This window comes from Macrobrachium nipponense, chromosome 46 (assembly GCF_015104395.2).
Source record: "Macrobrachium nipponense isolate FS-2020 chromosome 46, ASM1510439v2, whole genome shotgun sequence".
NCBI classification, from domain to species: domain Eukaryota; kingdom Metazoa; phylum Arthropoda; class Malacostraca; order Decapoda; family Palaemonidae; genus Macrobrachium; species Macrobrachium nipponense.
The window spans coordinates 21,557,028-21,574,463 of record NC_061106.1 but is presented as its reverse complement, the minus strand read 5'-3'; the positions used below and the strand labels follow the sequence as shown (position 1 = coordinate 21,574,463).

General features: G+C 35.7%; 1 protein-coding gene across 4 annotated transcripts in view; it reads left to right on the top strand.

The window, feature by feature from the left end:
- The window catches only part of LOC135214799 (uncharacterized), a 235,403-nt gene extending 219,805 nt beyond the window's left edge, over nt 1-15,598 (top strand). For 3 of the 4 annotated variants that reach the window (XM_064249161.1, XM_064249164.1, XM_064249162.1), the window contains 5 exons: nt 3,121-4,130; nt 7,894-8,051; nt 10,066-10,294; nt 12,787-12,902; nt 13,571-15,598. In XM_064249161.1, coding sequence (XP_064105231.1) covers nt 3,121-4,130; nt 7,894-8,051; nt 10,066-10,294; nt 12,787-12,902; nt 13,571-13,768 — 1,711 coding nt within the window. In that variant the 3' untranslated portion in view covers nt 13,769-15,598. Of the gene's footprint in view, nt 1-3,105; nt 4,131-7,893; nt 8,052-10,065; nt 10,295-12,786; nt 12,903-13,570 lie in introns of all 4 variants that reach the window. The other variant, XM_064249163.1, reaches the window with a different exon arrangement.
- Nucleotides 15,599-17,436: the final 1,838 nt, after the last annotated feature.

The following is a 17,436-nucleotide window of genomic DNA, read 5'->3' as shown; positions in this document are numbered from 1 at the left end:
CTCACCATTTCGGTGTTTATAAGTGTGTCTTTTCATGTTCGTACTTTCTCTGCGGCTTTTGAGGTGCTGTCCTCCCCCCCCCCCCACCCCCCCCCCCCCCCCCCCCCCCCCCCCCCCCCCCCCCCCCCCCCAGCCCCCCACCATCAAAGCAGTGGTAAGTTTTGTGCATATTTATATAAGTATATTTTGAAGCAAAAATCATGATGATTTCAAGACCAGATAAACTGTGGACGATTTCGAAAAGAAAGAGCATCTTCAGTCATTATCTTCAAGTCAATCAGACCCGGTCTTTCGTTCTTAAACAGATGAGGTCGCATTAAATCCATTTTTACTGAATTTGGTCACGGACGCTACAGTGAAGGTTTGTCGGGTTTAATCTTTTTATCAATGCTGAAACAACGAACATAAAAATGGGCGTGATGGCTTCCATTTCGACAAATTGTGATTTTTTTCAGCGATGTTTACCAAGGGTTAATATATATCGGAGAGGATAACTCACTGAAAGCGTTTACCCACGTTCATCCAGATTGATTCGCCCTGTTCTTAGATACCTAACTGGTCGCACAAACACACACACACACACACACACACACACACTCACACACACACACGGACTTACTTTCATGGCTCACATTCTCATAAATGATGCAAACATAATCGCCTTTCAGTTTTGTTTCTGGATTCAGCAAACAAGTAGCACAAAAATAAACACGAACACTTTGTCAACTATACAAGAGACGTATTATACAGATATTTGTCTGTCTAAATATATATATGTGTATGTATATATATATATATATATATATATATATATATATATATATATATATATATGTGTGTGTGTGTGTGTGTGTGTGTGTTTATATTATACGTATATATGTATACACACACACACGTATATATATATATATATATATATATATATATATATATATATATATCCAAAGAATATCTGATATAGTTTATAAGGAATCCTTCGTCCAAATTAAATCTAAAACTGAATATATATATATATATATATATATATATATATATATATATATATATATATATAAAACAATATATAAGTTTCCTTTAGTATCCCGTCACTTTCTGTATAACGGAAAGTAGGTTCTAGAACGGATAATAATAGACGAAATGGTATCATGGCCCACGAAAAGTTCATTCTCTGGAGGAACCCCAAAAGAATAAAAAATAAAAAATGATTAAAACCAGACCACAACGAATAAAGACAACCACCGTTGAAAGTTACCATATGTTAGTATCCCAATGCTGTTCAATGTAGATTGATTTCCAAATGGGAATTACTATGTAATTAAAAGGTCCATTGAAAATTCTTGATGTTTTATTTATTAACTTTTAATTCTAATTTCCTTACTGTGTGAATCCTATGACCGTTAATTACTTCACTCTTTCAGCCGTTTCTTGCTGAGTGCTGGAAATTGCAAGGCGCTTTTAATCTGTTTCATATCCACCATTTTAAGCAGATCTTTTCTTCCACTTTCGTGCATTTTTAAATGAACTGCGTTGCGAGAAAGTGAAATTGAATTTGGCTGTCATCCAAAGGCACAATCTTAAATATTTCTAATCAAATTACCAATTCAGTCGAAATGCAAGACATTTGGCTTTGAACAGTGGTTCTCGACCACGGGGAAATTTCAGTTTCACGGGCAGGGGTGTGGGGGGATTGTGGCCATATATTGGCAGGCTCAAATTGGCTCTAGGACCACACAAAAGGCAGTGTGCATCGGTCCGCACTACTGAGAGGTCACGCCGGGCTTCTCTCCGCTAGTTTGTGTGTTTGTATTAGTATGTTGTTGCACATTATTTGGAATGGAGCTTTTGAAGCAGACAATTTTGGAAAGTGGGGTTGGGGAATGACATTCTATCATATGATGAAAGGATACATGGACCCAAAAAAAGAGGATTGTGCAGGTGCAGCTAAACGGTCTTTATAATGCATTTTAGGATCTATTGCTGAGCGAAATGTAGAATTTAATATTATGAAAACAAAGAATTTAGAAATATCAGAGAAAAAAGTCTAATGACTAACTTGAGAAAACAGCAGGAATTTCATAAAGAGAAAAACTAGGGAATCTTATCCGACCTATGAAGAACAAAAAGTTTAGAAATCTAGTACTAAAAAAATGAAATTTATCGCAGACCAGAAACAAAAGAAATCGATTGCAACATTAGAAATATGGAACTGCACCGTCTGTTTACCAAGTTACTGGCAAATATGAGGAGACAGAGCATATTACGTTAAGGAAGAACGAATAAACACTTAGATAAAATAGACCAATTATTACGAATATAAAGGCACGAATATAAAGACAGTGTATGTATGTATAGTATTTATATGCATGTTCCTATTTTTATTTATAATCTACACCTATTTAAGTCAGGCATGGAACTCCACTTCTCCTCGACTTCTGGGTTTGTATAATGATGGAAAATATGCACAAACATCATCCCTGCATAGACTGTGAGTCAGACCAGTTTTAAAGTTCCAAAAAATGACTAATCTTTTGAGCACCATGAGAGGTTTTGCGCAGCCTCGTGATCTGTTTGTGCACATTTACATCGAGAACATTGGAGTTAAGTCGGGATGAACAACATTTCCATTGACTTTTAACGTATTTAGTCAGCAGTGTATGTATATGCTTCAATAGCTTTTACTGATACTTAACCATTTCCGTATACCTTCATATTTGACCTTTGGCCTGATATTGACCTTTTTAATGCTACTGCCCGCTGTCAGTCTTTCTGTCTATCTATCTACCTGCCTCCAGAGCCGATAAAACTCATGTACCAGAATCAATCCGCATCTAAGTAAATCATTATATTTTCTAAATAAGTTACTAAGAAGTGTTAACTAAGCATAATAAAGTAAACAACCAGATGGATGTCAGATCATTATGTGAAAAGCATCACCGGTTTCACAGATTGCAATTCTTGATTCCTAACAGTGCAATTCTGTTGATTTGAACAGTAAATAATCTCAATACTAATGAATGAAAAGTGAAAGCAATCATCGCCTGTCGCATAATATTGTGATGGGTCGTTTTCGCGCCTTCGGATTTCACATAAAGTGTCAAATTATAGATTTTCTCTCCGCAGGTACCGCTATCCTTTGTACCGCAAGCGGTCGTACAAGCCACAGCCCTCCTACGACTACGAAGACGACGTCATCCTCCCAGAGGCTGCCGAAAACGAATACTTCGACTACGAAGACCAGCTGAGGGGCCCCTCGCTCTTCCGAGAGAGGAGCCTCCAGCAGGACCGCAAGAAGAAGGTGTTCCTCGAGAACGACGAAGGGTACTTCCCCGACGACTACGTCCTCGAGAAGAAGGTCATACCATCGCCCTTCATCATGCCCCTTAAGAAGAAGGACTCCGTCTACAACCTGGCCAACTCTCCTTACGACCTCCACACCATCGGCCGCATGTACGAGATGGGCAAACGAGACGACAGTCCCTACGATACCGAGGGCCTCAACCAGTTCCACAGCGTCGGGCGGAAGAGCCCTCCCAAAATGATCGTGAGCCCCGCCGAGCAGTTCTACGACGCCATCGACTCCATCAAGAGGAAGAAGGCCATGTTCGACGAGCGCATCATGACCCCAACAGAGGCCGAAAAGCTAGAGCAACTGCTCTTCCTGAAGAGCGTTCTGAGCCCCGGGGCAGGCCAATACCACAGTGGACAAGACCTGAGCTTCAGAGACCCTATGATCAGAAGGAAAAGGGACACAACTTCCGCCAGCGCCAAGGGCGCGCATAAGACCAACACCACAACGACCCAGGGAGAGAGGACGGAGTCAAAAGTCTCAGCTCACCGGCAGAAGACCGAGAAGCTCACCGGCGACCGCAGGAAACGAGCTTTCAACGACTACTTCGCCTGGGAGAGGAAAGCTTTGGAATCGGAATATCAGCCGGTGGAGAAGCGGAGCAGTAACAAGGACCTGAACGACTTCTTGACCCGAGAATATTTCAAGAGCATCGCCCGATCCGTTGGACAGAAGAAGAAGAGAATGGCCTACGCCCAGTTCGAAGCTGACAAGAGATCGTCTGGGCTTAACGAATTTTTGGAAAACCCCGCCATGTTGGAGTACATGCAATCAAAACTGAGAGGTTAGTCTTTATTCTGTACGAATATATATACATATATATATATATGTATATATATACTTATATATATATATAGTATATATATATATATATATATATATATATATATATATATATATATATATATATATATATATATATATATATATATGATGCTTAAAAAATCACAGTAGATGCACGTGACTTCATTGAATAAGCGAATACTACAGGAAAATGATAGTCAGAAATCCAAGCGCTTTCGTCTTTACTCAGACATTTTCAAGGAGCCAATGACAATGTCGGGTGGGTAAAGACGAAAGCGGTTGGATTTCTGACTATCCATTTTTCCTGTGGTTTATTCGCTTATATATATATATATATATCTATATATATATATATATATATTATATATATATATATATGTGTGTATACACTCCATGTTTTTGCCTAAATCTTAGCCTAGAAAATTAGTGAAGCAAAACCCATCTTTTACATTTATGTGTATAAAACGACTTTATATTGTCAGATAAATGAATTCAGTGAAAGGCAAAACGTGCGAAGTATACGCGGAGGAGAAACGACGAGGGACAATAGAATAAAAACAAAGACACGTATGGCGACAGGAACAAAACACTGACGATACATTTATATATTATATACATACATATATATATATATATAATATAATATATATATATATATATATATATATATATATATATATAATATAAACATATATATGTATAACTGAATCACGAAAGTTAGGAACATGATAAATCCATAAATAAAGATATATGCCACGAAGGAAAATAAACGACGGAGTACCCGCGAGACCTTTCGACCTTAAACGTCCTTTACTAAGCAGAAACTGACATACATGAGGAAAAAGACAATACAAGAAGATTCGTATAACTGACAGATAGGGATTATAAAGAGATTAGTACCTATAATCCTACACACCTGGAAGATGAGTAACCTTCCCAAACAAGCATAAACAATGGGTGCAATTAAAAGTTTAAGACAATTATCTCAGATACAAGGACAAGACAATTAAAGGATTATAGGTGACAGCTATTCAGAACTTTGGTAAACAAAACCATGTTCACAATACATATTCACAATACATGTCAGACATACATTACAACGAAGATAACTCTAAGGCAACTAATTTTTATTTAAGTCTGTCCCTCATTTTATCTCGGACAGTCTAGCAAGGGCCTAGAAGTAAGGCTAAGCCAGCATAAATATTCTGTAAAAACTGGGCAAACATCTAATGCAATATTCATTCATTTAAGTGAAAACAACCACCGAATAAATTGGGTTGGTAGTTCAGTAATTGTAAGGTCAAGAGATGTCTTATCACGAAATCTTTTAGAATCTGCTTTAATACAACTTACTTTTCATTGTAATTTCAATGTTAGTCGTCGCCTTTTTCATTTAGACCCTTGTATTTGTAAAATGTTTAAGAATTACCTCAAAGATATAATTACAGACTTAAATAAAAATTAGTTGCCTTAGAGTTATCTTCGTTGTAATGTATGTCTGACATGTATTGTGAATATGTACTGTGAACATAGTTTTGTTTACCAAAGTTCTGAATAGCTGTCACCTATAATCCTTTAATTGTCTTGTCCTTGTATCTGAGATAATTGTCTTAAACTTTTAATTGCACCCATTATTTATGCTTGTTTGGGAAGGTTACTCATCTTCCAGGTGTGTCAGATTTTAGGTACTAATCTCTTTATAATCCCTATCTGTCAGTTATACGAATCTTCTTGTATTGTCTTTTTCCTCATGTATGTCAGTTTCTGCTTAGTAAAGGACGTTTAACGTCGAAAGGTCTCGCGGATACTCCGTCGTTTATTTTCCTTCGTGACATATATCTTTATTTAAACATGTATATATATATATATATCTATATATATATATATATATATATATATAAATATTATATATATATGTATATATATATGTATATACATATATATATATATATATATATATATATATATATATATATATATTATATATATATATATATATAAATAATAATAATAAAAAAGCTACACGTCTCATTAGTCGCACGAGAAAGGAACAGGATTTCATTAAAATTCGGCGAAAGGAAACGGGAGGATATCTCACGCCGGGCACACCGACCTCTCGCGCTGGCTGACTGAAATGGTGTGAGAAGGGGCAAAGAAAATTAAAATAGATGTTAAGTAACGTAAGATTAGAAGCCCATATAAGACAATGAATCACAGAGAGAGAAATGCTGTGTAGTGACATTGCTAACCTTACATATTTGAAGAAATAGATGACTTTTTGAGGCGACATGCTTATTTTACTTTTTGAAAAAGGGTGACCTCTAGATGGGAAATTTGCTAGTATATAGTGCAATGATAAACACTTTTGAAGTGTCAGAGATTTGAATGGGGAATCTATGAGGCCAAATGGTGATGATGAAGACATTTGAAGTGTCAAAAATATTTTTGACAAATATGTTGGATGACTTTCAATTTACGAATGATGGATTTGTCGACCAGGTAAACGGACTACTATATAGAAGAATGTTACTTAATTAAGATATACGTGAAAGTTAATCTATCTCAGGACTAGTTAGTTAAAGAATATTCTGCTTGGACTTAGAGAGAAGGTTTGCGAATATGAAATAATTTAGGTAAACGAAACTATAGGTCGTATCCCCGAGCATGAAAAAAATAAATGTAGCGATTTGTAAATGGAACAGCGAACGGATTAAGCAATTGGGCATAAAAGAGATTGCAATGGTCATTATTCTAATTCCGTATCATTAATGCGTTAGTAAAAATGGTTGTAAAGGGAATTCAACGTTTCATTCGGAATGAATGTCCGCAGATCGCTTCTAACGACCCAACGATCAAGAGAATGACAGGTTTACTGTTAAATAATCAACGTCAACAAGTACTGATCATTTGCAATTGTCAGATGATCCCTTTGCCTATATATATATATATATATATATATATATATATATATATATATATATATATATATATATATAATGTGCACACACACACACACACAGACACACACACACACACACACATATATATATATATATATATATATATATATATATATATATATATATATAAAAATATATATATATATATATATACTATATATATGAATATATATATGTATGTATGTATGTATAAGGCAGAGAATAAGAGAAATATTGCCTACGTAACCGAAATAATTATGTACAGGGAATCAAGAAGAAGAGTCGAACGAACTCCTCGATGTATCTCTCTCATCAAGCGTTCAGGATGAAAATAATGTAAAATAATGATGATTATAATAATGAACCTGGTCATTATGAATGGATGAATAGCCGTATGACAAAATAATGATATTAATAATAGCGCAGTATCTTTTTTTTTACCCTCGTTAATGATATTGAAACAGAGATTAACTTTAATGATTCTCCTCCCATTGAACACCTCAGGGAACTCCCTATCATTCCAGCAATATGCTCTCGCCACTGGAACGCTCTTGCTTGTTTAAGTGTTCATTATTTCGATGACGTTCTAAACTGAAAAACATGACGTTATGTCTTCCTTTGCCGACTATATAGTTGATTTCTTATTTAAAACTGACTTAGAAAATGCTTCTATCTACTTAGTAGCTGGGAAACTCACGGGTCGCAGATACTTTGAGAACCCAAATTGGTCTTTGAAACTGGAGATTTCTACCAAATAACATATGTAATAAATAGATTTTTTTCTTCCATTTTTCTTCCCTATAGAAGCCGAAGAGGAAGTGGCAGCTGAGGCCCAGGAAGAGTTAGGAAACGGCAACAACGATGAGCTCTTATCTAACATTGTGGTGCGTCTAGATGCCCTAGAAAGAATGAGGGAGGCTCTTGCTCGCCTTGAAGAACTCCAGAACAAAGAAACTGAGCCGGTAAGAGGGAACATTCATTGCAAAGTAGTGTGATGCACATTTGCGTTCAGCAAACACAGATGTTTATAATCTAGATGCAGTCATTCTTATAAATATACATACATACACACACACTATATATATATATATATATATATATATATATATATATATATATATATATATATATATATATATATATATGTGTGTGTGTGTGTGTGTGTGTATATATATAAATATATATATATATATATATATATATACTATATATATATATATTATATATATATATATATAGATATATATATATATTATATATTATATATATATTATATATATAAATATTATTATTATTCTATATATATATATATATATATATATTATATATATCAAATCTATTAATATATATAAATATATATATATAATATATATAGTATATATATATATATAAATTGACACTATTCTGATTTTCCATTCATCTCTTTTTTTCTTCTTTTTCTATTGAGCAATTTCGTGCGAGTGTGTGTGTGTGTGTGTGTCTGCGTGCGCTTGCTTGTGTGTGTGAGAAAGACCAAGCAAGCGTTCGCACACAAACACACATGAAATTGCTCAATAAAAAAACGAGAGAGAGAGAGAGACGAGAGAGAGAGGAAAGAGTGAGATGAAAGACAGAGAGGAGGAAGAGATGAGAAGGGGAACAAAAAAAAAGGGGGGAAAGAGAGAGAGAAGAGAGAGAGGAGAGAGAGCGAGAGAGAGAGAGAGAGAGAGAGAGAGAGAGAGAGAGAGAGAGAGAGATGAATGGAAAATCAGTATAGCGTCAATTTTTATTCAGTAGACTAAATCAGGCAAATCTGCGATAGCATGAGAGGTCGCTAACAAAGAGGCATCGATGGAAACTGAATTTGTTGTTTGAAGTAAATGTCAGGAGGACAATGGCTAAATTTAACACAACGGTGACCGTGATTTTACTCCTTTTTTTTTATAGTGACTCAGAGCTAACATATTTGTAAACCAATGGGTGATAAATCACTGAAATCCATTTATCTCTAATCCAGTTTCTCTGGTTAAGCGCAGATTCCTGATTTATGAAATATCCCTGGTCCGCTGGTATAGTGGTTTGTATCGTGACGTCACTCAGATGTTGCGGGTTCGCGTCTCCCCCAGGGCGATGGAAAATCACTGGTTCTGTATCATGATCAGCTACTACTGCAGTGTGGGGGCTGCGGTGGGAGTTTGAAACCAACATTCTTTTGAAGCTTGAATTTCTAGTCAATTACCCCTTCAGTGTGCTTGTTCCATGGGAATAGGTTTCATCTACTGAAATAATAATAATCATAGTAATAATACCAATCTATCAAACTATCTAAGCTGATAAATAAGCTGCGCATGAAGATATGAAGCCAAGTAGTACTATAGTAGATTCACATCAACCGTGCATTTAATGTCTAGGCCAGTCCCTTACGACACCCCTGATTGGCTGTTGATAAGCCAGTGGCAGGGCTGGAAACTCTCAGTCTCTCTCGAGAGTTCACATAGGCAGGGTGTATGTTCCACTTCTCCCGAGGGATACTTTAGAAAGACGTATCCCTCCGGAGAGGTGGAACTGAGATCCTACCCATGTGAACTCTCTCTCTCTCTCGAGAGTTTCCAGCCCTGTGAGTGGCTTATCAGCAGTCAATTAGGAGCGTTGTGAGAGACTGGCCTAGACATCAAATGCACCGTCGAGGTGAATCTACCATAGTATTGCACCAGCATTATATATATATATATATATATATATATATATATATATATATATATATATATATATATATATATTTGCCATGGTTAGGTTAGGTTAAAATTCACCGTGCGGTAATTTGGGTGTGGGAAACATAATGTTTAGACCATTTTCAAGCAGATTCTATGGTTAGTTTTTAAGATATAGCGTCCAGCTCTTTTCAGGGAAGGTCCTAGTACTCGGTTACAGTTGGGGAATATGCTTCCTGACCAGTTGTCGGAATCCATCGCAAATCAAACCTGTTTATCTTTGCAGCCAAGTGGCCTCAGCGGAGTAGCAAGGAAACGTATGGCAAGTAGCGCCACCAGCACCAGGAGTCCTTCACCCGTTGGAATCACAGCGCTGTCCGCAGTGTCGAGAAAGCGATCCACTGTCGACGATCTGAAGAAGAACAAGAAATCCGCTCTCAACGCCAGAAGGATCAGCAGGATGAGAAGAGAACAGGACGCTCTTCCCGCTATCTTCCTGGGGAACACCAGGGAAGGTAAGAAGCAACTCACGTTTGACTGTGCTTTTGGCTTACAGCAATATAGATTAATTATAATGTTTACTCAGATTTATTCAAACGCGTGCGTACACACAATCATAATATATATATATATATATATATATATATATTAATATATATAGGAAAAAACTACAGCTAGGGAAAAATAAAAGTAAACTACTCGATGGAAAACAAAAGAAACAATAGTAATTTGGAATATAAAAAAAAAACTGTAAAAAGGCAAACAACATAAAAGTGAACGAGAAATAGAAAAAAAATGTTCATGGGTGTAAAATAGAAAAATTGTATGAGGGAATTAAAAAATCGTTGACTTCTTGGAAATAAAATTGCTTTTATATTGATTTATAACGCAAGTTGTCCACAAATATTAAGTTTCTTTGGCGATTGTTGAATGCATTGAAAACTACCATAACCTTGACAACGTAACGGAAGACTTACAACGCACTGAAAAACTTACAAGGGATCCTGTCACTTAAAAAAAAAAAAAAAAAAAAAAAAAAAAAAAAAAAAAAAACACAGCCTGAAAAAAAAAAATGTAATTCTCTGGAAAAAAAAAAAGATGCTGAAAATACTTCAAAAAGGAATATGGAATATTCAGAGTGCAAAATCTTTGCGGACACGTTTCCATAAGGAAACTGAGCCAATGCAAACTTTAAATAAAAGTGTAAATGCTTGAGACGGAAAAGAATTAAGTGGCAGCACAGAGTTACCCAAGAAGGGCTACGAGACACAAATGGACCAGAATCTGTTACCCCGTAGGTGACTGTTCAGATGGAAGTAAACTGGTCACATGCACAGACAAGAAAAAAAACTGGAGCAAGAAGTACTGCGGTGGACTGCTGGGGAGAGGCAGCCTCCGGAGGGGTAGAATTTAGACTTCGGCTGAGAACAATGCGGGAGGAAGTAGAATGACCTGAGGGAACTGGCGCAGGACAGACATTGGTGGCGAGAATTATTCGTCGAGGGTCCTTCATATCCCCTGGGGAGTCACCGAAATCGAACGGGGGTGGGCGTTTTTTTTTTTTTTTTTTTTTTTGGGGGGGGGGGGTGGCGGGAGCCCGGAACGAAGGCAGCTGAGATATCCCCAGTTTCATATTTGTTTATTTAGTTTTTTTTTTGTACGTTGTTTATTTTCTGTAATACGACACCTATTGTCATGAACCCAAGTAGAAAAAATATAGGTGCAGTTAACTAAAAAAAATACGGAAAACTTGGAAAAACAATAACTTACTACATAAAAATTTAAAATCATCTATATTTTCTGCAAAACATCTGCAAAATGTAAACCGTTAGATGACAGGCTATCCAATCTCTGTCTACATTAACCGTGCAAACAATAAAAGAAGACCATCTTTTTTCCAAGAGGGGTTCTTCTATCTATCTCGCCCTGAAGGTCTGTGGAAATCCTCAGGATTGAACTTTGAGCTGCTTGTCCTTTACTGCTGCATTTAAAAAACAATCTGGAAGGTCAGAATTATGCTAGAATTGTTCAATAAATTAATACCGATTTCCCTTCTTTATCACAAGTGAACTTCTGCTGTGACTAGAGGCGGGTTCATACTTAAATGAGAAAGCATTGTACACATTACATCAGATTTGCTTACAGACATGATTTGCGCAACTAGAGATATTATACATTCGTAGGAATCATCGTGTAAAATGTTCACAGAATGACAGCATAATGAGTATAATATATTTTCATTTTTGATTTGAGAGCTAGTTATATGCATACATTACTGAACTCTATGCGTTTAGTTTTATGTCACTAGTTTTGGAATCTTCCTTTATATGTACACATCAATTTACTGGATTGATCTGACTCGTATCCTGTACTGCTGTGTTGGCGTTGAAAGAGAGCTTGTCATCTTTAGAGTCCTTGCAAATTGCTATTTATTTGTCATTTCTCTTTAAGGACAAATCAATCACACAATAAATTTCTCTTTTCAAATTCAGTTCAGTCGTCGCGCATCTCTTTGATGCGATATCAGATTAACTCTAATAACTATTCCCTTTGTTGCGAAATACCCATTCATACCACTCCAACATTATTTTGAGGCTAGAATTTTATTTCAAACTGGAACAGTAATGGAAAGGCTACTCGCTTCAGTTGTGTTAACCAAGAATGAATATAATTGCTACTCGTGTTCTTTGCTGATGCTGCAATTGTAATGTTGTATTTTATGGCTCGTTAAAACGAGTTTTTTTTTCTGTAATCTGTCCTTATAAAAGACATAAGGAAAAAAATTTTTCTCAACAATGAGAAGAATATTCAGTTTACAGTTAAAAATTTATTGCGTACAGTAATTTTTATTAATTAATTTTTTTTTTCTGAAGGAACGATTTTAGACTAGAGAGCAGAGGCGAATACCCACATTAACTTGCCCTCTACAAAAACACCAAAGACATAATTGTAATTCCTAGAAAGTCGCTTTGGGCATCCTAATCTTTCTCCTTCGCCTCTTTCCTAGATTGCCCAGTGCTTGATCGTGTCTACATGAACTGCGAGGACGTCACCAAAATCGTAGGAGATCAGGACCAAGCCTTCCTTGGGCCTTGCCTCCGCCACGAGGTCTGCTACATGTGTGTAAGTATCAGTCTTCAGAATCAGTCCTAAAAAGATAATAATAATACCTTCTATTTGAAGGTCAACGTTATCAGTCCTGCAACTGAATTCTTACCGCTCTGATGTTCATAATGAATTCTTACAAATAACAATATGATTTATTATAAAAAAAACCAACTTTCTTTAATTAAGGGTGTACTTAAATGTACAAAGGCACTGGCTCTCTCGATGATCCTTGTCGTTGATAATACATTCAGTCTAGCTCTAGGATCGAAAGCCTATTGCTTTGTCATTTGCATTCATTTCGACTAATTGCATATTGTAATTGGATGCCCCAGAACATTTCCGATGAATATATCTATTCACAGGGTGTTTTATATTTTAATTATTTCCTAAAGGACCTTGCCGGATCTTCATTGATTAATGGGTGCATTAAATCAATTTGTGGTGTAAATTGAAAATCATGATTCTATTAACGGATTATTAACCTTATGATCGCTATGATTTTTCTGTCACAATTTGTCTTTTAATATTATTCAAATTATTATTTTATAATTTCATACCCGGCAGCAGGACTTGTGAACTGTGAGATTTTTGGTTGCTCGAAACTGAATAAAAAAAAAAAATCAATCGCAGTGCAGAGACATGTATACAATCAGTAACCTTTACCCACTTTCCATCTCCATCAGGGTTCCAGCCTCAGCGTGTCTGGCCACGAATGCGACGCCATCTTGTCCTCATCGCTGGAGGCTGCGTGTTCCGGGAACCTGGATTGCTTGAGCGCTGCCGGAGGGACGTTCAACCTCCTCAGCAACGCCGATCGGTATGACGACGACGGCACTTGCACCCACGACCCCTGCGTCAGGCAGTTCCTCGAGTCTCGCTGAAAACCTCAGGCCTAAATTGCTCTCCGGTTGTTCACCCGCCGATGAAGAATAGCTGTGTATCCAAAGGCTTCTGGATTGGTTGATGGATGATGCCCGAGTCTTCTTGTCGCATCTATTTGTTCTTTGTACAAATTTGTAGCTATACTCAAGAGCAGAAGCTGTGAATGTTTCATTGTATCTAAAGCACTTAGTGGTGCATTCAGTGGTGTTGTAAAGAGGAGAGGTAGTGTTTGTTATTGTGAGACATAAAGTAAGCGTAATAAATAGTTTTACAAAAAGAATTTATAAAAGGAAGAAGTAAGTGATAAAAAACTGGTGAAAGTAACCAATTTTGACCATCTTAGAATGGTCTCTAGGTCTTGGATTCATGCTAGCACTAGTTATATTTCTGCCTTCAACTTTGAGAGAGATTCCATGCAAAATCAACGATGTTAGTTGAAATAAATAATCACTAGAAATGCAATGCAATAAAGAAATTTTAGCGAACCTTTGACCAAAATTTTTACCATTTGACTTTGGGGAATGGAGTAAGCCTAAGAGACTCCTTTTGGTACCTAGATCAACTTCCTTCCAGGTAGGAACCCTCGCGTTCAATGGAAGTGACTGAATCTTTGCGGTGAATTCAGATGTTCCAGAGGAGATAGATGGTTGGTGTCCGCGACAAAATGCCTAAGGATTTGCATAGCGACCTTTGCCAAATTAGGTAATTTGACTGCAGGCATTGGACGCCAACCAATCACGGAGGCACTTGAACGGAGCAGACAGACCAATTGTTAAAAAAAGATAATAATAATAATAAAAAAATAAGAGCCATTCCAGTGATAGACTCCTCCCTGTAGATGCGTGTTGTATGTTGATATATGTCGTGACTGACACACGTCTTCTCGTTGTCCGTTTCCATTTTCCAGAAATCGGGGTCCAGGGGTCTAAACAACTACAAAAATAGATAAATCAATAAGTAAATAGAATAAATAGAATAAAATAAAAGAAAATAATTAGGGAATATGACTAATTCCGCTCGGAGAAACGAGAGGATTTATTTTGATATCATTTTGATTATCATTGATAACACATATCACTAATGCCACTTTATCATGAAATGAAATAGGATTTAATCGGAATATGGGTGTTGACTCCATAAGGGTATGGGGACAACACGTCAATTTGACGGGACTATAAAATAGGGCGGTTAATTATAAATTATTTATGTCTAGAGATATTAGTATCTGACGACGGAACTTGTGAATACTATATATTATGTGCATACACATACACACTCTATGTTGTATGCATGAGCTGAGTAATGTCAGTGCATACTGACGCTCAAATATACGTAGACATTCGGAGTCACGAAATAAAATATAAATGACGATGTTTAATAAAATCGAATGCGCTCTTAATCAGTGTTCTGAATGAGGTCTTCTTCGCTCTTGGAAAACAAATCTTCAAAATATATGAACTCTCGGTCAATATTTCTACGGAGTAAAGAAAATGTCATGCATGTTATATATACGCAAATCGGATTATGTGTACGTATATGCACGTATGTGTATCATTAATCCCCCGTTTACTTTCATCTGAACGTATATGTGTGTCTGGTGATATACCTTTTCAAATGAAAGGGTTTCTTGGTATTATTGTGGGAAATAAGTCATGTTGTGTGAAGCATGTGAAATGTTCAGGTCTATTTTGTGCCTGATAATGTGATCTATGAATTATATACTTCAAAAAAACTTGTAGCTCTATAAAGATAAGTAAATCATGATGTAGTACAATAAAAAAAATAATTCAATCAGTATTCTTGGAGAATAACAGACATTGTGTGTTTTGTTTGATTTTTCATTTTTACCTTTGCAGTTTTTTTCAAATCAAGTCTTTGTTTTAGGCAAATGAGAGATACTAATGAGATTGATTGATTGATTGATTTTGTGCATAAACCTTGCATCGCAACTGCTGAGGAGGGGCAGTAAGAAGAAAAAAGGCAAACATGTGTGAATATGAATTTTAAATCTTTCTAGGAAAACTAATAATAGTTGAAGAGAGTATATGGGTAAAAGTTCCAGGTAACGACAGTGGACGAAAATAACTATACTATTTTTTAAGCTGCATAAAGGGTCCTTGTTCGTCCAGTTATCGTACAGATTATACTTACTATCAATATCTCTAACATTATTCCCTTTTGGAGAATGATTAAAACCCATTGTTCCACTTTCAGGAATATCAGATTACTGGATACTCTTCCTTATGATACCGTCCCAGTAGGAATATGTTAGTTACAGGCTATTTTTATTTGTTTGTTTTGGGGAATAACGTCCATTCTTTTCTTCAGTAGAAAAACTATGCTAAATTTGGATATGAAATATCCAGTAACCTTACTTCATCCTTATAACAATAATGGAGGTAATTGTAACAGGCAATTTATAAGGTAACTGCCACTGAATCTCTACAAGGATTACCTGAATCCTGAGTATTTGCCTTTGTATTTGGAGGTCATCGAAATCCTCACTTATGGAAACTAAGTCACTGAAACGATTCATTTTTATTTCTCGGAGACCGAATTCAAACACTGTACCCGAATCAAATTCTTTACTGTTGGCTGCGATAGAAAGTCGAATAAGATCAGATGGTGTGTAATAGTCTTCAATCATTTCAAATAGATCTGATATTCTACGTCCATCTTAGGTGTTCTGACAAGATGTGAATTTACCATTTTTTACTTATTCTTCATTATTCTTGATGGAAAACCCGGTAGCTAACTCGTGCTACCATCAACTCGTCAGTTTTAATGCAAGATGGAGCTGATATCAGTGACTCAAAGCAATGAGGCGACACACGCTTAAAGATTTAGATATTCTTCCGATTATAAGCAAAATCTTAACAGGAAACGGCGGTTCACGTATTAGTGCTATAAATAGAGTCCAACAAATCATATAAAAATCAAAGTAATGGAGGTATCGTATGTCTTAATGAAGAAGAAAAAATCCGTTTTAATTTAGAGTGTACCTAAAATGTAGCTGGCTAAATTTTCCATAGGCTTGGAAATTCTCCCTCCTCGTACGTTTATTGCTTATAAATCGTAGTGGCTGAATTAAGAAACACAAATCGTATGGCAGCGGCACATAAAAATATCGTACTCGCCTATTTATCCATAGATATCTTCTATTGTAAGATGATCTGCTAACTACCAGGAAATAAGCAGACTGTAAATAGCCAGTTTTCGAATGAGGGAAACTGAGGTCGAAAGAGTTGAATTTATGGTCAGTGTTCTGAATAAAAGCAGATCAGTAATAAATATATATATATATATATATATATATATATATATATTATATATATATATATATATATATATATATATATATATGTATATATATATATATATATGTATATATATATATATATTTATATATATATATATATATATATTGTGTGTGTGTGTGTGTGTGTGTGTGTAAAAGCTTCATTGCGGCCTGAATGGCCGCTGAAAGATTATCAAAACATAATGAAACAGCTAAGAATGGTCACCTATGCAAAAAGACTCTTAATAATAATAATAATTAATAATAATAATAATAATAATAATAATAATAATAATAACAATAATAATAAATAATAATAAATAATAATAATAATAATAATAATAATAATAATAATAATAAAAGTAATGG